At 44.2% G+C, this 24,941-nt stretch overlaps 2 protein-coding genes across 8 annotated transcripts in view; both read left to right on the forward strand.

The window, feature by feature from the left end:
• Positions 1-13,943, forward strand: part of LOC137437518 (microtubule-associated protein tau) — a 52,737-nt gene extending 38,794 nt beyond the window's left edge. For all 5 annotated transcript variants that reach the window (XM_078766010.1, XM_078766009.1, XM_068131905.2 and 2 more), the window contains 3 exons: positions 2,871-2,952; positions 10,301-10,416; positions 10,620-13,943. In XM_078766010.1, the coding sequence (XP_078622136.1) occupies positions 2,871-2,952; positions 10,301-10,416; positions 10,620-10,820 (399 nt within the window). In that variant the 3' untranslated portion in view covers positions 10,821-13,943. The remainder of the gene's footprint in view (positions 1-2,870; positions 2,953-10,300; positions 10,417-10,619) is intronic.
• The window catches only part of HPRT1 (hypoxanthine phosphoribosyltransferase 1), a 684,029-nt gene that overhangs the window by 581,827 nt on the left and 77,261 nt on the right, over positions 1-24,941 (forward strand). The window contains exon 1 of one of the 3 annotated variants that reach the window (XM_068131912.2): positions 19,006-19,069. The exons of 1 other annotated variant lie outside the window; for it this stretch is intronic. In XM_068131912.2, coding sequence (XP_067988013.1) covers positions 19,040-19,069 — 30 coding nt within the window. In that variant the 5' untranslated portion in view covers positions 19,006-19,039. Of the gene's footprint in view, positions 1-19,005; positions 19,070-24,941 lie in introns of those variants that run through there. One more of the 3 variants, XM_068131911.2, reaches the window with a different exon arrangement.

A 24,941-nucleotide genomic window follows, 5' to 3' on the forward strand; every position in this document is an offset into this window, starting at 1 on the left:
CACTGAAAGTCCTCACCCCTCCTAAAGCCTTAACCTCCCTCCCCTCCCAACTCTGTCCTATCTTTGCTCACCCCTCCCTCTTCCGATCCCGAAGTCTTCATCCTCCACCTCCCAACCCTAAGGCATAACCCCTCCCCACTTCGAGCCTTCAAACCCCACCTCCTCACCACCACGAATCCTCAACTCCGCTACCCCACCAAAAGTCCTCAAACCCCTTCCCGCATAGCCTCAACCTCACCCTCCCAACTCTCTCCCATCTCGCTTTCCCCTCTAACCGCAACCCTGTCTTCCGATCCTCACCCTCCTCCTGCTTATAAAAGCAAATTGGCATTCCCACATCTAAACAGCGTGGCATATTTAATGCTTTCCGCTGCCCTATGATGCTATCATTGACTTCACACAAACCTGTCACGGTCACGTGTACAACTCGCAATACCACAAATATGCGGAAAATCCGTGGCATTGCAACTCTCAAGTGACAATGAGTAGCCTAATTGTGCCACTAAATGACCCAAACCCAATTCTCTTCTTGCTGATGCATGTATACATATCATTAAAAGTAAATAATGATGGATGTTTACTTTCACAATGTCACGATATTCCCAGATGTTCTCTAGGTTTTATGGGTTTTATGATCCTAGGTTGAGTCGTTTAAGAGGATATAGTCAGAAGCAATAGCAGGGATCTGCATGGTGGCAGTCAAGAAAGAGACTGACCTGGCTAAAAAAAAACATTCCAAGTCATCTCCCACCTTCACAAGGGAAGTGGGGGATGGGAGGGGGAAAGGTATGGGCACCTATTTTGTGGCCGTGGCCTGACACCAGGTACCCCAGCAAGTATGCAAAATTTGGTGGAGATTGGCCAGGCCGTTTTCAATTCAATAAAGTTCTTTCATACATACATACTGCCGTGTCTACCCTGTAGTGAACACCTCAGGGTGACGGATGGCCAAAACGAGCTTTAAACTCCGAGGCGTATAAGCCAAACCTGAAGGGATTATCTCTTTGGCGCGTGCGGGGGAGGACCCGAGGCCTTACCTGAATGGGCGGCTGCGACGGGGGTTTACTCCTCGCCCCAGAAACGAATAAACGAACAAGACAGGCACGACAAAGAAATGCAAACAATACGGGGTTTATTTAAATAATGCAAAGTAACAGGGAAGGTGAGGTAAACTACAAGTTTTAAATGAGGGTCCCTCCACATGGACTCAGACACGAACAACGGAAAAATAACGAAAATAAATATTCAGTGTCGTGCGGCCACTTAGCTCCGGTCTCAACGAGAATTTGGTGTGGTTCACAGGTCCCGCATCCCTGCGCGGGAAAACACGTTGGCGCGCGAAGTCGTGTCCACAGCCAGCTGCCGGTGCGAGGCAAACAGGCAAGATCCCCTCCCTTGGTCCTTCTCGTTCGGCTGCAGCGAGCTCCGACCGTCTCTTAGGTGCACCCCGCACGAAGCGCCGCACAATCACGTCCTCCTTCATCGGTGATCAGGCAAGAAGGGACGAAGAGCAAGCGACCAGGCAAGAGAGACCACCACGTCCAAAACCAGAACAAAAAGAGAGCGATTTAGGCGGAATCTTCCTCATTATACTTTTCAGCCCGAGCTGCCTGACGTCATATCACCAATCGCCCCATCGTTCCTCAACCACTCACAAAGCTCGGGGTGTGGTTTCCTTTTACACGCGTCATCGAGGCGGAGCCTAGTCCTTCATCGAGAAAGTTTGTCTGACCTCGGTTGTAGGAGGGGCGGTGTTTAGTCCTATCAGGCAGCTGTGGGGATTTTGCTAGCCCTGTCGGTGTTGTGGGTGAATGGAGCATTCGTGGCATGGCTTTTTGATGAATATAAAAATGAAGGGCAAAATTACAAGAGGCCTTTACACACAGGGGAATTATTACCCATAAGCCCTACCTAAATAACACAACTCCACTCGTCCGTGTGGAGACACATAAACGCTCTTACCAGGACAGTCGGCCGAACTTAATTTACATTGAGGTGGGTTCTTCTCCTTCGGGACACTCGGATCATGCTAATCTACACATTCTGAACTTCATTAAGGTATTTCATCCATACCCCAAAAACATAACAATACATGCATACATACATGCCCATATAAAAATAATAATAATGACTACACAACGATTGTGGTTATAATTGTGCATAAATACCAAATAGGGTGTTTCTTTGACATTAATATCCAGTCATTTGCCAAACCTTTCTTTTCGATGATTTTTTTTTATTACAACTGTTAAATCACAATTGGAGCACCTGCTTATTAACAGACTAATTGTTAAAAAAAAAATTTTTTTTAACGTGCATTGAATGTTTATTTTTCAGGCTGTTATCTTTAAGGGCTGGCACGATTGCGTAGAGGTACGCACACTCACCTTTGAGTTATCTAGCCTGGCTTCGAATCTTGGCCAACTATAAACTGTCACCTGGGTGTTTCGCAGACAGGGACTTAATCGATGGGTGTGCCATCCTCCGATGGATGTTAACCTAGACGTCCCATCTGCCAGCTTTGGTTGTATAGAGGTTAAAGATCCCACCATGTCCTTCATGAAGTATAGGCAAGCTATTGCCGGCACCCTGAACAAATTCCAAATTCCTACCCTGCTTTCCTTTGGCGGAATGGCAACCCGTCCAGGATTCTAACCCGAACTAAGGAACTGCTTTGGCAGAACCGACACTATGTTTAGACCCTCTAACCTGTTTAGACCCTGTTTAGATCCTCTAGACTCCTCCAGAGTATAGAGAGATCCTCTAGAGTCTAGAGTCTACAGCATGGTGCATGATGATGGTTTTCTTTAATGTGAATACATTTGAAAACATTGGTTGTAAAAAATAACTGATTTGCCCCATGTCTGTAGGTCCAGATACAAAGCAAGAAGATGGATTTCAGTCACGTGACTGCAAAATGTGGCTCAAAGGACAACTTGAGCTACAAATCAGGTTAAAATCATGGAGGTCCAAAGTCGAAAGATAAATGTTTGCAATAAAAACACTGAGAGATATGACATAGTGAACATGGGCATAATAGTTTGAAAGGGTTTTGAGAGGATTCAAATCCTCACAGGGCAATGAACATCAATATCCAGTCTTGCTCACCTCCCCAGAGCTCTCCAGAAAAAAAATCTTTCTTCAACAGACATTTTTCCTTGGGGAGTAGGTCTCTGGCAGATGAGTTTGGCTTTGTAAAATGCTATCGGAAAAATTTATAAAACAACATCAAACTTTGCCAGCAAGACTATGGACCCGAGAGACTGCCTCAGCACCTCTCTTTAATCCTGTTTCTTCAGCCTCACTGATAATGCAAGATATAACAGCCCTTTGGACTTTGTTGCCAACACTAAACCACCTTGTTGATAGAAGGCCTAGTGAGTCAAAAACGATGAAGGAAAATGCTTTTTCGCTGGTTTGGCCACAAGACCTTTCTTTGGGCAACCACACACAAATACAGTAAAACATACACAGTTAAATCGATTTTTTTTTTTAATAGGAGTCGTTATCCTCATTGCTATTGCTGAGAATTACCCTGAACTCGATGATGAAGCTACACCTTATCTGCCAATCCTGGGTATTGTTGTTTCTTTTATACAATGTTGTGCCATTTGTGTCTATCGTGCCGAATTTGTGTCGTGCTTCCACCCTTATTTGAATCGATGGCTCAGAAGTACTTTAATTGCTTTGCAATTTCTACTTCTCTAGCTGTCTGAAAAATGATGTAATTTTTTTGTTATCATCACGTTCGTTTTGCGATTTTAAAAGGGCTGGCAGAATAACCCGAGAGGTTTGCACACTCGGCTCTGAGCAGACAAGCCTGGGCTTGAATCTCATCCTAGCTATAAAATGTCACCCTGGTGTTTTGCAGGCAGGTCAATTCGTCGATGTGTGTAAAATATATAATCGAATAAGACAACCCTTTTACTCTTTGTTTTGGTCTTCCATAAATCCTTTTGATTGCCCAACACTTTTTTTCATCTTCATCGTTCAGCTTACTTAATTTCTTGTCTTCTATATAAATCGCACTGTAATTGAAAAGAGACACTTTCATAACTTGCTCCAAATGTACATCAAGTACAATTTGAAGAGAAAATGATTCCCTTTCATAGACCTTGTCCAGTACCGAACCAGTCACTGCCTTCACCTGTAGTTCTGACAAATGACTCTTGATTTTCCGACAGTGTTCTCATCATTTTAATTTCTCAAAGTCGTTAAATCAGCAATTACTTCTGGAGAGCGGAACATCTACATATTGCATACAAAAAAGGGAACCGTAAATGAGGACTTTGAGGCCAAACCAACAAAGGGAAGGTTGGGGTAAGGGAGAGTGAGGGTGGCAGTGGTAAATTTAGAAAGGTTATTTTAAGAAAAGGATGGGATGATGTGAAGTTATGGAAAAGAGAGATGTGAAGGAAGAGAAAAAGGGATGAAGGTAGAGACAAGATATAAACAAGAGCGATAATTGCTTTGCGATTCATGTCCCCTACCGATGTGATATTTTCTAAGTCCAACAAGGGCATAACTCAGCGAAAACTTGACGAAGCGCCTTGAAACTCTATCTTGTTCTGTAACTTATCATAATAAAGCCATGTGCCAAGTTTCAGTTGAATATGTTAGAGGGTATGCGAAAAAAAGTGTGAAAAAACACAGGTAGGACAGATGGAGAGCAAACGTATTGTTGCGGATCTCCCGAAGCCCGTCCACGTTACAAAGGGGGATTAAACCCCTTTTTCCCCTTGGGTCTTCGTGTCCACGAGGCCGAATCGCCACTTCCGCAGCGAGCGTGAAAAAGGGTATCGGGTCGACGCCGCACGTACCTTTGACCCATGCTGCCACGAAAACGGGGACCGGACCTCGCACAAGCCACGCCAATCAAGTACGCCCAAGCGGTGTGCGTATCACGTGACTCGTGCCGTTACTTTTATGGAACCCGATTCGAGCGGTTCGGTTCGTGCGATGCTAAGCCAATTGATGGAAAGGACGGGAACGGTCAAATAGAGGAAGAACAAATTTATTTATAATGTACAGTGATCAGGATAAAGGAAAGGGGACACAGAGCAGGCACTTAACAGTTTAACTTATTACCCAGACAAAGGGCCCTCTCACTCACACAGGGAAAAATGAGGAAGGAAAAGTTCACGTTCCAAAACGCGTCCTGGCGTCCTCCACTCCGGACAGCTCGCCCGGCGTCGCCCTCTGGTGTTCACGGCACGTACGCTGGGAGCGCAGGCAAGGAGGTCGCGCGTCTGTGGCCCGTAACGGGTCGTCTTCACAAGCGCGATTAATACAGGTAGCAGAGTGCAGGGCACAGGGCACGGGGAAAGTTCATGTACAACGATGATAACGGGCAATTCAATTCACGCACTTTGACTTGTTCAGGGGCTGGGCGATTCTCTCTCCTTGTCTCACAGTGAACTCTCACCTCTCTCTCGTTCTCGTGCGTTCTCTGATACTCCGACTCTGACTCTCGTCTTCGTGCATTCTGACGCGTCTGCTGCGGGGGGCTCGGGGCAGGGTTTTATATATCCCCTCCCCGACCTTACCCGAATGTTCCAAGCCCCACCTCTCATCGCCGTGGTGAGCCACTCCCCTCGAGCTCTGATTGGCAGCTCATTGCTTACCGGCCACTCCCCCTGCAGCTCCTCCCTTCGGCCTTGCCAGACTTGTTCAGGCCGAGCACGTGGCATTCCAGCGCAAAAGAATACCTAAGCTCACTGGCCTGCTCAACGCAAAATTAACACAGGAAAGGAGACCTCACACAAGCCACGCCAATCAAGTACGCCCAAGCGGTCAAATTACATTTACAAAGAAATAACAATACTACAGTGAGGCTACATGTAGTGGTGCGTCTACCAATGAGGGGGGTTATCCTTTATTCTCATAACCACAACAATATAATCCCCTTCAGTAAAACCGGTAGGGGACTAATAGGAGGGGAAGTAAGGGGAATGTACGGAGCTTAAATAGGTGGAGGACTGTCAAAAATTCTGCCATTTTAAACCTCCGTCACCTAAGGTAGACAGAGGTTGTGCTTTCACCCCTCTCTCTGTCTGTCTGTTTGTCTGTCTGTCAACAGGATATCTCACAAAGTTGCGGTTAGATTCAGACGAAACATGGTGCACAGGTTGTGTGTGTGATAAAGAAGAATTGATTCGATTTTGGTGAAGATCCAATTCCGGATCAGAGAATTAATTTTTTAAAGTGATTCTTCACCATTGATAGTAAGGGAAACATATGAAAATCTGTTAACTAAATTGTTACCAAAAAATTTCTTCACCAATATGTTTGTAAAGGTGTGTAATAACATGTGTTAAAATGTTGAAGGTCAACTCCCGTGGGAAACCCAGAAAAAAAGCTGTTGAATTCGGGTACCGAAAAATTATTTGCGAGAATTTTTATTTTTTAAAATCGGCCCTTAAGTAACTTATGAGGGCTCAAATAAGGGTTTTTCATGATTCTGAGTTGATTGTTAACATTTATATTTCACCACAGACACTCCTTTGTGGAAAAATAATTTCTAAATATATCTCATTTTCTACTTTGCAGGACATGGAGTCTAGCAATATGGATGAAGACGTTACTCCACCTGTGCTCAATTGCTTCATCTGTGCATGCTCGGATACACCAGCTGAAAGGCTCATACAGGCAACTCCAAAGGGATACTCAACTTTATTGAAACAAGCAGAAACTGTCGAAAATGTTACTGTTGTGGAACGTATGAAGGAGGCTCAAAAGGAAGGAAAACTGAGGTACCACCAGAAGTGTAAAAATGATCTGTACAACAACTTTGTTGCAACCACCAAGAAGTCAGCTCAAGCATCAAAGGCAGAGAAAGAGTCATCAAAGTTGAAGAGAAGACGCACTACTTGTGAGTTCAGTTCATCAACTGGCTGCAGTTCTAGAAGATCACAGTCAGTTGACCTCCTGTATAAGGATGTATGCATTCTTTGCAACCAACCAGCCCAGCTCTACAAAAATAATCCAGCACAAGCTAGAAAGAAATACAGAGTGCCAGATAATTTGACTGCAGATACACTGAAGGCAAGCTTGCTGAAGACAGCAAGGAGTCGCGGGGATGACTGGGGCACTGAAGTCACTGGACGCCTGGAAGGGATCAACGACTTGGTAGCAGAAGAAACACTGTACCATTTGCGATGCAAACTTATGTTTGCGAGAGGTGACAGTTTGTCCAAGACTGATGAGGAAGGAAAAAGGAAGAGAGGACAGAGGAGTATTGATGAGGAGCGAGAGGCAGTTTTTATTGAATTCTGCGAATGGTTAGACTCAGAATTAGAACATGGGGTAATGAACATGGACCAAGTCCATGAAAAGCTGCAGGAGTTTGATCAGTCACCAGAGAAGAGCCTTTCTTATTCAAAGCATTGGCTAAAGATAAAACTTCTAGAGAAATACGAAGACACCTTGTATTTCACAACACAGGAAAGAAGGGCAGATGTACTCTGTCTCAAAGATGGCACCGACAATATTCTGCGAGAGCATCATGCTAATCTTGACCATGGAGATGAGAAGACTCAGATCATAAAGACGGCACTCAAGTTCATATCCAATGATATTGCCTTCATTGATTTAGGTCCAAAGTCATACCCCACCACACACAGTATGACTGACATCGATAGTCAGCTGACACTTGTTCCTGCAAGCCTTCAGATGTTCTTGAGACCGATTGTCAAGACAGACGAAAGAGTTGCCGTTTGGGGGCAGAATTTTATTAAGGCCTGTCGACCTCGGTCTGGAGTATTGCCACACCAAATGGGGCTTGCCATACAACTTGATCATAGATTTGGGTCAAAATGGATGCTCAACAAGTTCCACCGGCTGGGATACACCGAGTCTTACACGGAGACACAAAACTACAAATACTGCTTCCTTAATAGTAGGAGTGGAGATGATGTTCCAGATACTTCTGGCACTCTTGACACCATTGTGGAGGAAACCGATGAACAGATCAATGATGAGGTTGCGGTTGATGCTGCGCTTGAGGATCAATCAGTGATGACAGCCAAAGTGCCAGCCAGTGAAAGTGAATTGTCAAGTAATGATCAGGTGGTCTTTATGGAGGTTGGGGAAACAAACAATGCAGTCACTCAGTTTGTTGGAGACAATATAGATTTAAACATTGTCTCTATTCACGGAAACACTCCCTTTCACTCAATGGGTTGGATCGAAGTCACCTCTCCGGCACCACCTTTGCCAGATCCACAGACAACAGCAGCTTTCCCCCGGGTGAAGTTGAAGGCACTCGACAAAGCTAAGATCCTGAGCGGAACTGAAGTAAAGATTATTCCATTTACGAATGCCAGTTCCAACACTGGACCCCACGGCTCCTGAGGAGCTATTGCAGTTCACGAGCTGTAATTGTCATGGAGATTGCAGCAACCGGCGATGCAGCTGCAAGAAGAATGGGGTCACGTGCATCTCGGCCTGTGGAGTCTGTAATGGCATTACATGCAGAAACTGCAGTCATGATGTTGTTGAGTCTGAAGAAGACATAGACAATGACTGTTGAAACTTCTGACATTGTGAATGAGAAATAACTCGAGTATTATATATGTATGTGAAATAAAAGCTACTTTGTGTGTAAATGTAAAAGTGAAAATATAAATGTTAACAATCAACTCAGAATCATGAAAAACCCGTATTTGACCCCTCATAAGTTACTTAAGGGCCGATTAAAAAAAAAAAAATTCTCGAAAATAATTTTTCGGTACCCGAATTCAACAGCTTTTTTTCTGGGTTTCCCACGGGAGTTGAACTTCAACATTTTAACACATGTTATTACACACCTTTGCAAACATATTGGTGAAGAAATTTTTTGGTAACAATTTAGTTAACAGATTTGTGAAATATCTCATAAAATGCCCTTACTATGATAGGGCCAAAAACGATAAATAACATATTTCAAAAAGTTGTGGACGACTTTGTTTAGGTGACAAGATGAGTTGGTTAGGTGATGAGAACAAACCAATTCGATTTTGGTTCAGGTCCGAATCCAGATCCAGCCTGGCGTCCTCCACTCCTGACATTCCGGACTCCGGACATTCCGGAATTCCGGACTTCGACTTGTTCAGGGGCTGGGCGATTCTCTCTCCTTGTCTCACAGTGAACTCTCACCTCTCTCTCGTTCTCGTGCGTTCTCTGATACTCCGACTCTGACTCTCGTCTTCGTGCGTTCTGACGCGTCTGCTGCGGGGGGCTCGGGGCAGGGTTTTATATAGCCCCTCCCCGACCTTACCCGAATGTTCCAAGCCCCACCTCTCATCGCTGTGGTGAGCCACTCCCCTCGAGCTCTGATTGGCAGCTCATTGCTTACCGGCCACTCCCCCTGCAGCTCCTCCCTTCGGCCTTGCCAGACTTGTTCAGGCCGAGCACGTGGCATTCCAGCGCAAAAGAACACCTAAGCTCACTGGCCTGCTCAACGCAAAATTAACACAGGAAAGGAGACTACCTTACATTTACTAAGAAATAACTATACTACAGTGAGGCTACATGTAGTGGTGCGTCTACCTATGAGGGGGGTTATCCTTTATTCTCATAACCACAACAATATAATCCCCTTCAGTAAAACCGGTAGGGGACTAATAGGAGGGGAAGTAAGGGGAATGTACGGAGCTTAAATAGGTGGAGGACTGTCAAAAATTCTGCCATTTTAAACCTCCGTCACCTAAGGTAGACAGAGGTTGTGCTTTCACCCCTGTCTGTCTGCTTGTCTGTCTGTCAACAGGATATCTCACAAAGTTGCAGGCAGATTCAGACGAAACATGGTGCGCAGGTTGTGTGTGTGATAAAGAAGAATTGATTCGATTTTGGTGAAGATCCAATTCCGGATCAGAGAATTAATTTTTTAAAAGTGATTCTTCACCATTGATGGGGCCAAAAACGATAAATAACATATTTCAAAAAGTTGTGGACGACTTTGTTTAGGTGACAAGATGAGTTGGTTAGGTGACAAGAACAAACCAATTCGATTTTGGTTCAGGTCCGAATCCAGATCCAGCCTATCATTGCGATACAAAATGTAAACTGCTCAACCTGGTGGAGGTATGCTCTCTACCAAGTGCTGTCCGTTGTAGTTGCTCAGAACTGTAGTATTAGGTGACTCCAAACTAAACAACCAAGCATTGGCTAAAGCACAACTGTAATTTGAATCATCAATTTTTCTCAGGCATGTACCATCAAACGTCGGATGATCATGTAAAGATTGTTTAGCTTTGGTTGTCATTTATTGCAAATGTAATTTCCTGTTTTCTAATGGCTTGCTCATAAACTCGGCATGCAGGTGGTGGTGGTTCATTTCAGGTGGTTAGCCACAAGGTGAATTATAAGGACAAGGCAAAATCTAAAGTGGGTTCATTGGAGAACACGAGCCACACACCAGGCGGGGGCAATGTGAAGGTGAGAGTATGACGAATACAGCGGTATGTTGTCAACTTTGTAACGGAACATCATTGAATTTGTATTGCGGTAGAAGTTAGATAGAGGCAATGATTAAACACCAATAATATAGTAAAATCTAAAGAATTCATTCCAAGATGTAATGCAGCAGTCCAACATCCCTTCTATCCCATCTTTTTACCTTTAACCTGTCGGAAAACCAGATTGAGAGCCAAAAGCTGAATTTCCGTGAAAGGGCGCAGGCCCGGACTGACCACGGCGCCGATATTGTAATCTGCTTACCAGCACACTCGAGCACCACGACCCCAAGACGTCTCAGCAATGCTTCTACTTCTGGCGATGGCCCACACCTGTCTACCCTTGCCGCGGACGTGTCTGCTGCACTTGCTCAGCAAGGATTCTGACAGTATCTCTGTAGTTTTGCTCCCAGTATCTCTGTAGTCATATTCAACAAGACCACACTATCTGTTCAGTGCAGTCTTACCATTCGGTGAAATTATATAATTACAAATAATCCCATTAAGATTGCCTTTTATAATCTCCTCTTCCACCTTTATCTTCATATGAGCTGCAAGTTCTTGATTTAATTCCACCTTGTCTCCCAAAAGCTATCCCTACCTCAGGCCCTTTCTAAGAATCCTATCTCTGCTATCCCTGCAGTAATCACATCATTGTACTGTGGTGCTACTAAATATTATTCTTACAGGCTTTACATGATTTCTAAGTTATTTATTAAGGATAAGTAATATAATGATGTTCTAAAACCTGAAAACTAAACAGGGTTTGATATTTGGTACTAATTCTCTGTATAGGTCATGCAAGAATTGTGATGTTACTTTATATGTGGAGGTGCACATACTCATAGTGTGGGATTTTCAGTAGAGATTAACAAGTCTTGATTGTAGTTTTTTTCCTGTGGATATCAACACAGTGTAATATTTTCGCAAGCTGTGGCTCGGCCTTAAGCACAACCACAAATTGTCTAAAGTTGAGTTGTAATGGCTTGTTGCATTTTGTTGTTGATTACATCTGTAGTGTTTACAGTTATGGGACTTTTTGTGGGAGGGATTGGTTAATTTGGTGATCCTTACTTGGGACGGAGAACATTGATAAATGCTTCTTCAACTTGTGGTGTCGGTTAGACATATGGCCATGAAATATTTCTTATACTACAGGCATTGCATAATAATGTATGTATTTGTGTCTATCAGAAATACCAAGAGTGATGCAGTAGCAATGTGAAGTGTGCATAGTGCAGTCAAATTTTGGATACGTACTCAAACCCTCCCTCCCCTCCAATACCATTGTGTCTTCCTTAATTTTCCTCTCATCAAATTAGCTTTCTTTTAACAACAAAGGACATTTGCTATTGTTGGTGTTTTAAGATAACAAATGTTGAGTGGGTAAGGAACTGGAGTTTTGAAACAGACAATGCTGATGGAGTATGAATTTATAGGTGGCCATCTCTTGATTAGGTGCACACATGGTGATGGGGTAAAGGGGCCATACACAAAATACGTGATGCTTTGTGGGGTGGGATGTGTTTATCATCGTCAGAGGGGGAGGAGGGTGTCAGAGCCACAGTCACGTGACTTCATCTTCTTGTATGCAGCCATCTTGGATTTCTCTTCACCATGTCCTGTGTCAATTGAGAACAAACTTGCTTTCGGTTGAATTCGTCCAAATCATTAATTTGAAGCTACGAGAGGGAATTTCAGAAAAGGAGGACGCAGAAAGTTCAACTAGAATTTTGTATAATTTGGAGGCGGCTGAAGGGCAACTCTATCTCATTGTCTAATGCTACCGATTATTTTTTTTAAACACAGAATGTAAGCTGATCAAATTTTAAAAAAGGCGACAATGCTCTCATTCACAGTCACGTATTTTGTAGGGTGGGGTTTAGGCAAAACGTCACAGGAGGGAGGGAGCCAAACAAACGTGTAAAAAAAAAAAAAAAGGTCACGTGTTTTGTGTACAGCCTATAACTGCAAGTGTCAGAAGGAAAAATAAAAGGGAAAGAAGGTTTGGAGATGACAAACAAAGACAGTGGAGGGAAGAGAGATGTGTGGGTACACCAAAAATGTGGGGGGGGGGGGGGGGGGGGGGTGAAGATTCATGCCAAGCAGTGAAGGTATTGGTACCAGTAAAGAGGAAATGGCGCTAGCATTAATTTGAAGGAATCAGAACCTCGTCATTTTCTCTCATTGATGAAGTGAGAATAGCCTGTGCCACCTGTGATCACATCTCTCAAGAGGAAAATACCATCTGGTGTTTATGAATCGCATGTCGGAGATTTGCATTCCATCATTGCTCGTCACTCGTAATTTATAATGTTGCCTTTTGAGAGATGTTTATAATCCGATTTATTTTTGTCTTCTGAATAATTCCATTACGATTACCTTTCATCTTTTACATTCTCACCTCATTCATTCTTCATTCATTGTTTCATCTTCCTCCTAGAAGTACCTGGAGAGTTTGAGTGCAACATTTTTGGTAGATGATAGATTGCATGTAGACAATATTAAGTGAATCATGTGACATGGCTTGTTTGCAAGGGATTGCCATAAATACACTCCCTAAGAGACATGGTTTTAGAGTACCAGGTACCAAGGCAAACACTGATTTAAAAAACAAACAAACGTTTTTTACATGCTTTGGAAGACATACTCAATAAGGTTTGCTACTTTAACGCAACAACCCTCGACTTTCAATGATGCAATGCATTTTGAGCACAAACATCTTAATAAATTGTGCCAACTTTTACTAACAGATTACTACAAGGGTTGTGATGTCATGGACAGTAGAAACGTTTTTAAAATGATCTGCACAGGTACTCGAATTCAGCACCATGTTTCCTCGGTGCTTTTACAACGGGAATACAATACGTGTTTGTGCATAAAAGGCATTTGCTGTTTCCTTGCCTGAAGTGAGCATGAGATATTGTGATGTCATTCCCATCAATGGTACAAGTTGTGTCATGGAATGCCAAATTGTGTTAAGCTGTTTAGTAACACTTTCCTTTTAATATTGATAAACTTTCCCTGTGTTTGTGTTCCATCGGTATATCATTAGGTACTGGTAAGAGTTGATCTCGTGTAGAACTTGAAGAATTACTGGTAGTAAATCTGGTCGTTGTTGTTGTGAGAAACTGTCACGGGAAGTGTTGATAACGGTACAGGTGAAGGTCGTTGAAATGTGTTCTTCGCTTCTCTAATTCATTCTTACAGTGACCGCCACACGTATGTCTTGCTGTACCGTACCATTGATGGGCAGCATTCTGAAATCTTTGTGGCCCCTCTTAAGCTCAGCAGTTGTGAGTATTCCTCCAGCTGTTGCACGGCAGGTTGGTTTTATTGACAGCAGGTAAACATAATGACAATAATTCACTTGTGGTTAAAGAGTTTGAATTCAGAACCTGTGATAACAAGATGTTATAATGTATATGAATGTATGTGTTGCGTCATGCATTATGTTCTAAAAACTTACTGATGGTCTTGCTTTGTGTTCTGATAAAATTGAAAATATAATCCTCTGTCGTGATTGCTTTATCGGCCGCACGTTAGCTTTCATTCACAGCTGTTCGACTGACAGGATTTTCATAGAGGGTCTGACAGGATGGGTCAAAGGGAGCACACTTGCCTTTGAGATGGCTAGTCTGGGTTCGATTCTTCAGCCTGATAATAAACTCCTCGTAATCCTCGCGTTTCACAGCAAAAACGCGCATCATCCATAAGATGGGAGGTTAAGCTGGCAACCAATCTTCCACCATTGATGATTTTGAGCTCCTCTCACCAAACTCTAAGTCATGCACCATGCTTTATACAAAGAGTCAGTTCAGCCAAAGTAGTTTCTTGGCTGAGGTTGCAATTATGGAGGGTCGCCACTTTGATGCAGGATCCTCAACTGAGGGTGGAGACATTTGGAATTTAGCAATGTTGCTATGATAGCTCCACCAACTCACTCACGTTATTCTGAGGGACAGCAAACGCATTGATGCTTCAGCTTGCCTCCAAAGCACTTGAATGACAGTTTATAGCTGGGACGAGATTCAAACAAGCTAGAGAGCTCAAAATGAGCAAGACATCTCAGATCGTCAGCATACACAACATTGCTGGACAACAGCAGACTTTGCTGAATCCTGCACCTCCAGCATCAAGGATTCCAAAAGCACTGGGCCATAACAAACAGCTCTATAAGGTGCATCCCATGGATGATTTGAAGAGGCTGTTCCCAGACAGATTTGACTGCATCAGGCATTTTAAAGGTAAAGTGAGGCTTCATCTAAATTCTAAAGCATGATGCAAAAGCATCGATTGACACACCGATTGACACACCGCAGAAGTGTGGTGTTCATGTCAAAGGGAAGCTTAAGGAGGAACTGATGAAAATGGAAAACAGGGTATCATCAGGAAAGTGGACCATCATACTGATTGGTGCCTTAACTTTTGGCTGAAGAGGTGTACACATAAGATACCGACAATAGATGAGCTGAACCCGGAATTTGGTGACGCCACAATACTCCCGAAACTAGATCTCGGGCTGGCTATTGGGCTGTGGATCTGGATGAGGAAAGCCAGGATTTGACTACATTCCACACACCCTTCGGACGCTGGTGCTTCAAGAGATTTGGTTTTGGGTTAGGTGTCAGCCAGGATCTGTTCCTGCAAGCCATGGACCGCATACTCGAGCAAGCGCCAGGCTGTATTAGTATCTCCAACGACGAACTGAAGAGGACCATGATTGCAATGTTCTGAACCTGATGAAAGTAGCACGAAGGGAGGGTCTAGTTTTCAACTCATTGTAATGTATCGTCAAGACCAACCATATAAACTACTTCGGCTCGATCTACAGCAAATATGGCATCTCGCCTGATCCTGGGAAGATCTGCATCATGCGGAAGATGCCATCCTGTTTTCCATCCCCAAAGAGGAAAGGTAATTGTAATGGAATTATTCAGAAGACAAAAATAAATCGGATTATAAACATCTCTCAAAAGGCAACATTATAAATTACGAGTGATGAGCAATCACCGCAGGATAAGGAAAACCTCAGTGGATTCATTGGACTGATAAACTATCTGTCACAGCATGTTCTGCACTTTCCGAGATTTACTCGGAAACTCGGAGGCACCCCTCTGAGATTTACCGAAGACCATCAGCTTGCATTTGAGAAACTGAAACAGAGTGTTGACGCAGACGCCTGTCCAACGTATTGTTGCGGATCCGGATTTCGGGGTTTACCACTAGGGGAACTTCCCACACTCCTCTCGAACTCCCAATCCTGAGGCCACCGATAACTTTGCGCCCAGTGGGTTGCTAGTCAACCACGAATGCCGATCGATACCACCAAACCTGCCAGGGTCCATGCTGCTACATGTGTGACCTTCTCGTTGACTTGGCAATATCAATTGAGGCTCGCACCCTCTACATATTTGTCTATTTACTTAATCAGGTACAGTCAAGCGGAACTGCCAAATACATATTGGCTAAAGTTATTGAGCCAATTGGTTGGGGTCAACATCCTGGCTAGTCACTTACACCTCAATCGAGTCAATAGCAAAGCGATGAAACAGGCAGGTTGGAAACAACTGTTTACCAAATAATTTAGCTCACAAGTATTTACAAGGATAAATTAAATTAACACATTTACAAAACAATAATCAATACGAGCAGAAGGCACACACAATCAGTCATAATGAAAGAAGCGACAGTCAAAATCACAGTCCCAAAAGTGTTGTCCCCATTAACGCTTAAACCCTTCTGCAGCCTTATTAGTCGAACACGTATGACACACGGCCCAGCAGATCACACCGAAGAAATTAGAAAGGAAGAAAAGAAGAGGGGGGTTGAAAAGAAGAAAAAGAAAAGAAGAAATGAAGTTCCAGTTCAGGGATTGGTTTCGACTTCATCCACTGGGGCACCGTCGACGGACGGGTACTGGGGCACCGGTTAGGGGGCAGGCGTTTGCCTAAGCTCTTTTGCTCAGGTTGATGATAACTCTTTTAGCTGTGGCCAGCAGGCTCTTGCAGGTCAAGGTTGACAAATTAAAGGTATCATATATATATATATATATAAATCTGAGCATGTGTCTTTGGGTCATAAGCACCACCCATTCCACAGGCCACGCCATCCCTCCTCTCTTCCATCATCGTAAGCTCTGCCTTTTAGCTGAGCATCGTAACCTTTCCAACGGCCCAGACACCCAACCGCCAGGCAAAGGCGCATCACATTTTGGGACATCAAACACAGTTACTTTCTGTCTGCTGGACACAGTGACGTATCACTTATAACTCAATATCTTACAAACACACAATCAGCCATTCCACATCAACCATTCGTTGGAGTGTTTAAGCCACTCTGCGAGCACTCTACAAGCTGCTTGGTAATGTCTGCCTTCTCCTCTGAGCTCCCATGGCTAATTGAGCCGAAACTTTGTAGGATCAGATTTTTTTTTTTTTACCACGATACAACTTAGTAGGGGTTTTTTAACAGTCATTTTCTCACAATAGATAACTTATAAACACACGAGCCACCACCTGTCATGGGAAAGGATGGGAGTACAGAGGGAGTAGTGGAATGGGAGGAATCAGGAGAAGGGGTGGTGTAGGAGTCCGGAAGGAGTGGGGTGGGCGGAGGCAAGGAAGCGGGTGGGATGAGGGAGGGTAATGGGGTGGGGTAGGAGGCCGTAGGGAAAGGGTGGGATAAGAGGAGGAGAAGGGGTGAGGTGGGAGTGCAGAGGGAGGGGATGGGGTGGGAGGAGGAACCTGGCAATGCCGGGTACTGTTACTGGTTAATTATAAAGGGGGTAGCAAGGACAGATGTCGATGTGTACGTCAGTATGAAGGTTTGTTCCTCCCCAGGGACCTGTGGCTGCCCTGCCTCGCACCTCGGACCCTCGTCTGTCGCTTTGGGCTCAGCGCAGCCCCGACCCCACTCAGCACCTTCTAGTCTTAGTGCAATGAGTCTCTTCTCCAGTCCAGTTCGCAAGTAGGTTCTCCTTTTTCTCCTCTGCTCTTCTTGGCAGCAGGTCTCTGGTCCGGTCAGGAAGTGGCGAAACCCTCTCGTGTTCCTTCTTTTATGCCGCTTGAACGGGGTTGATACGGGAAGGGTAAAGTTCAGAAGAGGCGTAGTGTCTGGAAGCAGAGGTGATAACTTGACTCTTGACCCACAGAGATGTTTTCATTGATGTGCTCCCAGAGGCACCGCCTTCCTCCCATGTCAATCCTATCTGACCTTGCCAATGTCGTGCTCTTGAGTCAGATGCGCAACTTCACGCCTCAACTGTGCAGATTCTACACCCCCCCTCTCTCCCCCCTTCACTCTCTCCACCCTCTCTTTCCCACTTCCTTCCCTCTCCTTCTCCCCCCACCTCCCCTCCTCCTCCCCTCCCTCTATCCCCTCCCCTCTCCTCCCTCAATCCCCTCCCCTCTCTCTATCCCCTCCCCTCTCCTCCCTCTATCCCCCTCCCCACTCCTCCCTCTATCCCCCTCCCCACTCCTCCCTCTATCCCCTCCCCTCCCACTACCCCCCTTCCCTCCCTCTATCCCCCTCCCCTCCATCTATCCTCCTCCCCTCCATCTATCCCCCTCCCATCCCTCTATCCCCCTCCCATCCCTCTATCCCCCTCCCATCCCTCTATCCCCCTCCCATCCCTCTATCCCCCTCCCATCCCTCTATCCCCCTCCCATCCCTCTATCCCCCTCCCATCCTCCCATCCCTCTATCCCCCTCCCATCCTCCCATCCCTCTATCCTCCTCCCATCCCTCTATCCCCCTCCCATCCCTCTATCCCCCTCCCATCCCTCTATCCCCCTCCCATTCCTCTATCCCCCTGCCATCCCTCTATCCCCCTCCCATCCCCCTCCCATCCCCCTCCCATCCCCCTCCCATCCCTCTATCCCCTCCCATCCCTCTATCCCTCGCCTCTCTCTCATCCTCCTCTCTCTTTCCCACTTCCCTCCCCTCGCCTCCTTTCCTATCCTATCAGCCAGCCAAGGTCGTATCTCAACGCACTGTAGCCACTGTTAATAAACAAACTGCGATTCCATGTTGTATTTATACGTTTAAAATATATTCGTATGACAGTATCTCGTTTGGTATCATACATTTCTTCTCGTCGCATGGTGAGCTTTGCCTGCATGCGGAGTTTTTCAAAAGCATCCCCCGAAACGGGAGACATACAAACGCACATAAAGCCGCGTCACACACACTTCGCGTTATATTAATCTTATCAGTTGCCGTATCTCCTCTTAAATGCTCGAACCTTACAAATATCAATCAACGCACGAATACAAAAGTTATCATTCATTAAACCCATCGACGCTTTGCCATTAGCAATAATTAATAATCAAGTAAATAATCATTAAAAAATTCAATAGATGTCGCAGAAGTCGTGTTTCCACTTTAAGCGGTGTATAAGATAAAACATTTAACAAGGTTTTCATTTGACGTTTAGGTCGATGCTGTAATAACGTCATGAAGTATTTCAGAAACATAATTCTACCATTGTGATTGGATTTGAAAAGGTAATAATCGGAAACGTTTTCTATATTCGTGGTTCATATATTATTCTCCTCCCCACTTCCTCTCTTAATTTAGTTACGCCCTGTTCATGCTTACCTTGCCATGGAGGCTGTGCACGAGGATTGTATCGTGGTGGGTTTTGTGAAGTGTTTTACCTGTCTGTATGTACAGCTTTCCTTGCCGTATGACCTTTCCTCACCCACTTACTTACCTTTCTCACTACCTTGACTTTCACTTTGCTGACTAAACGTCACGTCGTTATTTTTTGGTTTTATTACACCGGATCTGTGTTCCTCACAAAATCTCAGTCATATACCTATATAATCTATGATTTACGAGGCTATCCTGCGTTTTCGGTGCAAATATTATTTTCGCATGTTTTATGTGTCTAAATAATTTCCGACAACCGATGGCAGGGTGACCGAGAGCACAGAAACAATATAGGCCTATCCCTGCTCAGTTAATTGTGATGTTGTGACAATTATAACGCTGCTGTTGCTCGAGATACGCTCTTCACAAAAATGTGAGCACAGTTAGCAAGGACAGAAGACACCATTGACTTCATGGTCGAACGAGGACTCTCGATATACGACAATTTTATCCTGCGTAAATATTCCCCAGTTTCTGGTGCTGTATTTTTTGCTGTGTGCATCCATGTCAATTTTATTCAAATAAATGGTTTATATAATTTAGACATGTAAAAAAATATGGCTCCACTGAATTTAGACACCGAAGATGCAGGATTTCCCTCGAATAAATAATCTAGAACCTAAGATGCAGGATTGCCCTCGAGGAAATAATCGAGAACCTAAGATGCAGGATTGCCCTCGAGGAAATAATCGAGAACCTAAGATGCAGGATTGCTCTCGAGGAAATAATCTAGAACCTGAGATGCAGGATTGCTCTCGAGGAAATAATCTAGAACCTGAGATGCAGGATTGCCCTCGAAGAAATAATCTAGAACCTATGATGCAGGATTGCCCTCGAGGAAATAATTTAGAACCTATGATTCAGGATTGCCCTCGAGGAAATAATTTAGAACCTATGATTCAGGATTGCCCTTGAGGAAATAATTTAGAACCTATGATTCAGGATTGCCCTCGAGGAAACAATTTAGAACCTATGATTCAGGATTGCCCTCAAGGAAATAATTTAGAACCTATGATTCAGGATTGCCCTTGAGGAAATAATTTAGAACCTATGATTCAGGATTGCCCTCGAGGAAATAATTTAGAACCTATGATTCAGGATTGCCCTCAAGGAAATAATTTAGAACCTATGATTCAGGATTGCCCTCGGAAATAATTTAAAACCTATGATTCAGGATTTCCCTCGAGGAAATAATTTAGAACCTACGATTCAGGATTGCCCTCGAGGAAATAATTTAGAACCTATGATTCAGGATTGCCCTCGAGGAAATAATTTAGAACTTATGATTCAGGATAGCCCTCGAGGAAATAATTTAGAACCTTAGATTTTAAGCCTGGTGTTGGCTTAGCCGTTAGGGTGCCGATTTTGGATCCTAGGATCCTAGGTTTGAATCCCGGTTGATCGCTGAATTAACGCCATGGGGTTGACTCAGCCTGTCATCCCTCCGAGGTCGGCAAATTGAGTACTAGTTCACTGGTAATTCCCTGTGTGTCGCAAGAGGCGACTAACAGGGTTGGCTGCAGGAAGGGCATCCGGCCATAAAACATTGCTTCAAAAAGAGGACCAAGGTGCCCAAAAAAGGCCAACCCCTGCCTCTAAAGGGGGTTCCTATGGTTCAGGATTTTCCTATATACAATATACAGTCACGTGAAAAAGTAAGTACACCCCATGTAAAGTTTTGACTTTTTCAACATATTTCAACATACAGCTATTTGATCTTCATTTCAACAATATTGACAGATAAAGGTGATATAATATAACAAATATCATGAAACATTTACATTTTGTAGTCCATTGTCTAATTTAAATAAACATGAATGCAAATTTCTCATGTGGAAAAAGTAAGTACTCCCTTGGCTCGAATAGGTGGTATTGCCCCCTTTGGCAGAAACAACCTCAAGTAGGCGTTTCTTATAGCTGTCTACCAGTCTCTGACATCGATTGGGAGAAATTTTTGCCCACTCCTCCATGCAGAATTCTTTCAGCTGTGCGATGTTTGAGGGGTTTCTTGCATGCACAACTCATTTCAAATACCCCCACATCATCTCGATGGGATTTAGATCTGGGCTTTGACTTGGCCATTCCAGAACCCTCCATTTCTTTCTTTTCAGCCATTCCTTGGTGGATTTACTGGTATGTTTAAGGTCATTGCCATGTTGCAAGGTCCACCTTCGGTTGAGCTTCAACTTTCCTCACAGATGAGGCAGACAGATGGCCTCACATTATCCTCAAGCACCCTCTGGTACAATGAAGATTTCATTGTGGATTTTATGATGGTGAGCTGCCCAGGCCCTGATGCAGCAAAGCTGCCCCAAACCATAATATTTCCACCCCGATGCTTTACAGTTGGTATCAGGGTCTTGTGGTCAAATGCTGTCTTTGATTTTCACCAAACATGTCTTCTGGTACTGTGGCCAAATAGCTCTACCTTTGACTCATCTGTCCAAGGCACATTGTTCCAGAAGTGCTGGTCTTTGCCTAGGTGTTCATTGGCAAACTTAAGTCTTGCCCTGATGTTCTTTCTGGACAGCAAAGGTTTCCTCCTGGCACACCTCCCATGTAGATCAAATTTGTGCAGCCACTTTCTAATGGTAGACTCATGCACTTTGACATCAACAGTGGCAAGAGCTACCTGTAGGTCCCGTGATGACATTCTGGGGTTCTTAGAGACTTCTTTCAGCATCTTGCGGTCTGCTCTTGGGCTGAACTTGCTGGGGTGGCCTGGCCTGAACAAGTTGGCAGTTGTTTGGAATCTTCTCCACTTGCAGATGATCTTCCGGACAGTCGAATGATTGATTTCAAATTGTTTGGAGATCTTTTAAAATCCCTTCCCAGACTCGTAGGCATCTATAACCTTCTTTCTGAAGGCCTCAGAGAGCTCTTTTTATCTAGGCATGGTGACGCTACACACTTCAACAACAAAGAGCAAACCAAACGAAATATCTGAGGTTTAAATAAGACAGGTTCCTCCAAGATCCTCTCTAACGATGTTCTAGTCATTTGCACCTGAGCTGGTGCACCTTTTTTTTTTTTTTTTTTTTTTTTTTTGTATACAAGGTCGAGGCTCGTGAAAGAGCGAACATTAATCACACAGAAAGACAAACCGACACATAAAACATATAACATAGGGAGCGGTAGACAAGATGGGGAGAGAGGGGGAAGGACACAAACACAACATTTGAGAGCAGGGACCGAGAGACATGGAGACATCGAGAGATCTGAGAGAGGGCGAGGGCTTTGGGGGGGGGCGTGGGAAGGGGGCGGTGGGAGAGGTATAAAACATATGGACACTGCCAGGACTTCCAGGAAAGAAGTTGGAATTTCAAACAAGGTGGATCTGGGGTGAATTAGCGGGGGTAGAAAAGATCAAGGTTTTGGATGGGGGAAGATAAGAGATGGTGGTGAACAGCTGTTTTAAAGACCTGGAGGGAGGAGTGGGATTGAAGGGAGTGAGGGAGTTTGTTCCAGAGGCGGGAGAAAAGAGGAATGAAAGAGTGAAGGTGAGCAGAGAGCCGAGATTTCGGCAGTTTAACCATCAGAGGGTTGCTGGCAGATCTTGTGCGACCTGTAGGAATATTTGGGGGACAGAGCACAGAGACCTGATTCTAATTTTAGGTATTTGAAGTAATGATAAATGTAGGGGTGTACTTACTTTTTCCACATGCGAAATTTGCATTTATGTTTATTTAAATTATACAATGGACTACAAAATGTAAATGTTTCATGATATTTGTTATATTATATCACCTTTATCTTCAATATTGTTGAAATGAAGATCAAATAGCTGTATGTTGAAATATGGTGAAAAAGTCAAAACTTTACATGGGGTGTACTTACTTTTTCACGTGACTGTATATAGATGTTTTATCCTCATTTTGGGCAAAACAAATATTGGCATGAGGTATTTGGTTTGGGTGTTTTAACATTTTACAGGGTGGGATGTGTGGACTGTTGCCCCCTTCTCTCCCACCACCTCCTCTCCTACCCCCTCCCCCCCACCAATCTCCTCGCCACACACTGTTCTTCATATTGCACGGTCAGCGGTCTCCGTTTGTTTTTTTTTGTCTCTTATCTTTCCCATGGCAAATATTCCTGTTGTTCCTGCTGTCAAGTTGAACAGTTTGATGTTGGCGATGTTCATTCATTACCCAACCTCATGTTGGCAACCTTTGCACATGCTTTGATGGGCCTATTAGCCTCATGCATTTCATTTTTAGGAGAATATTTTTATTTTTTATTATTATTATTATTGTCATTTGCCAGGATTTGAGCGGGTGGTGTACCACCATGTCACGTTTTTTTATTATTACAAGTCCAAGTCTATCACTCCATCTCATCTTTTCCTGTTTATTTGGCTAACTGTTGCCACACTAAGCACTCCATCCCCTAATTATTCCATGAGCTTTGACCTTGTAATCGACTAAAGGTGCTTTGATTGGAATTTGGAATTTGGTCACGGTTCCCAGCGTTCTGGCAACAACTCGCCGACTTCGTGAAAGACTGTAGGAGTGTAGGATCTTTAATGTGCACCAATGGCCTGTGGTGGGCAGAGTGTTCACCGACCCGTCGGTCCTTCCGACAGACGGTGCATACGTTGATGCATCGCACTGCATGTGAAACACCAGGTTGGCATTTTATATCTCGACCCAGATAGACAGCTTGAAGGCATGTTCACATATGTCTTCGGCCCCGTCATATTGCCAGTCCACACAATTTGTTACTTTGCTTTTCTTTGCAGTATTTTGTTCTAGTCGAGACTATTTGTAAGGTGTTCATGCTTGTTTCATCTCCATTGCAGATACTTGCATAATGCTGAAGCTCAACTTATTTGCAAAGGGTTTAATTTTAGTTGGAACTTCTGCATCATAAAGAAAACCAATGAGAACAATGGAGTGTAAAGAGAGGTACAAAGGTTTGCGTAATAGCTTCAGGATAAAAATACCCCCCATTTCCTTTCCGTTCAAAGTTTCCGCTTGTGGAAAATGGTACAACCATGTGCTTGTGGGCAGAGTGCCTACAAGCAGCTACTGTAACAGAGGCGAACCAGACTTTGTCAATGTTAGTGTCGTTCTACATCTGCGGACAGTTCTAACGATGCTTTTTTGTCTCGTCAACTAGGGGTAAACAAATGTCTTTGCACCAAAAAGGGCTAATGCCTGAAATGGCTGTTTTACTTTGCTTCACATGGGCATGAGCACACCTTTGTCAACTTTTAGTTGATAAAACCTCTCACTTATATAAAGCAAATTGCTGAACTTGCACAGCCACAAAGGGAGGATGAATCTAATGTATTGTTGCGGATATGGGATTTGCATCCATCCATATCCGCTTGTAAATATTCCCCTATTTCCTCAATACTTCCCAACTATCCCCAATCCCCCATTCCCTAGTCCCATTTTCTGTAAACAACACTCTGTAGACCCGACCTCCCCCTATTTCCCCCATTAAATGTCGTGCCCAGGTTCACCGCATCTCATGTAAGACAACTATAGGACATCTTGCTAGTTATTCTTAGTCTATGTCAGTTAAGGACTCGTTTCCATTAATTCTGACCCTTCGTTGCACCAGAATGTGATTGTATGGCACCGTTAGGAAGTTTAGGACCTCCCAATACCTCCCCGCAGCTCTTCCTCACGGTTCAGCAACAACAACAACAGCAACAGCAACGGCGGCGGCGTGCACAGGGAGTGCGCGTCCTCACTCCGGCTTGGTTGGTAGGGGGTGTTGGGAGGGCATGAGGCCTTCCCAGCGAGCCGCCATCGAACATGTGCTCGACGGGGTTACCAAATAGGGGCTCCCTGTCAGCTCCTCGTCAAGGGCAGAGCCCGGTAACCCCCGCACCCAATGGAAGCGG

The sequence above is a fragment of the Myxine glutinosa genome, chromosome 12 (assembly GCF_964187855.1).
Source record: "Myxine glutinosa chromosome 12, kmMyxGlut1.1, whole genome shotgun sequence".
Classification (NCBI taxonomy): domain Eukaryota; kingdom Metazoa; phylum Chordata; class Myxini; order Myxiniformes; family Myxinidae; genus Myxine; species Myxine glutinosa.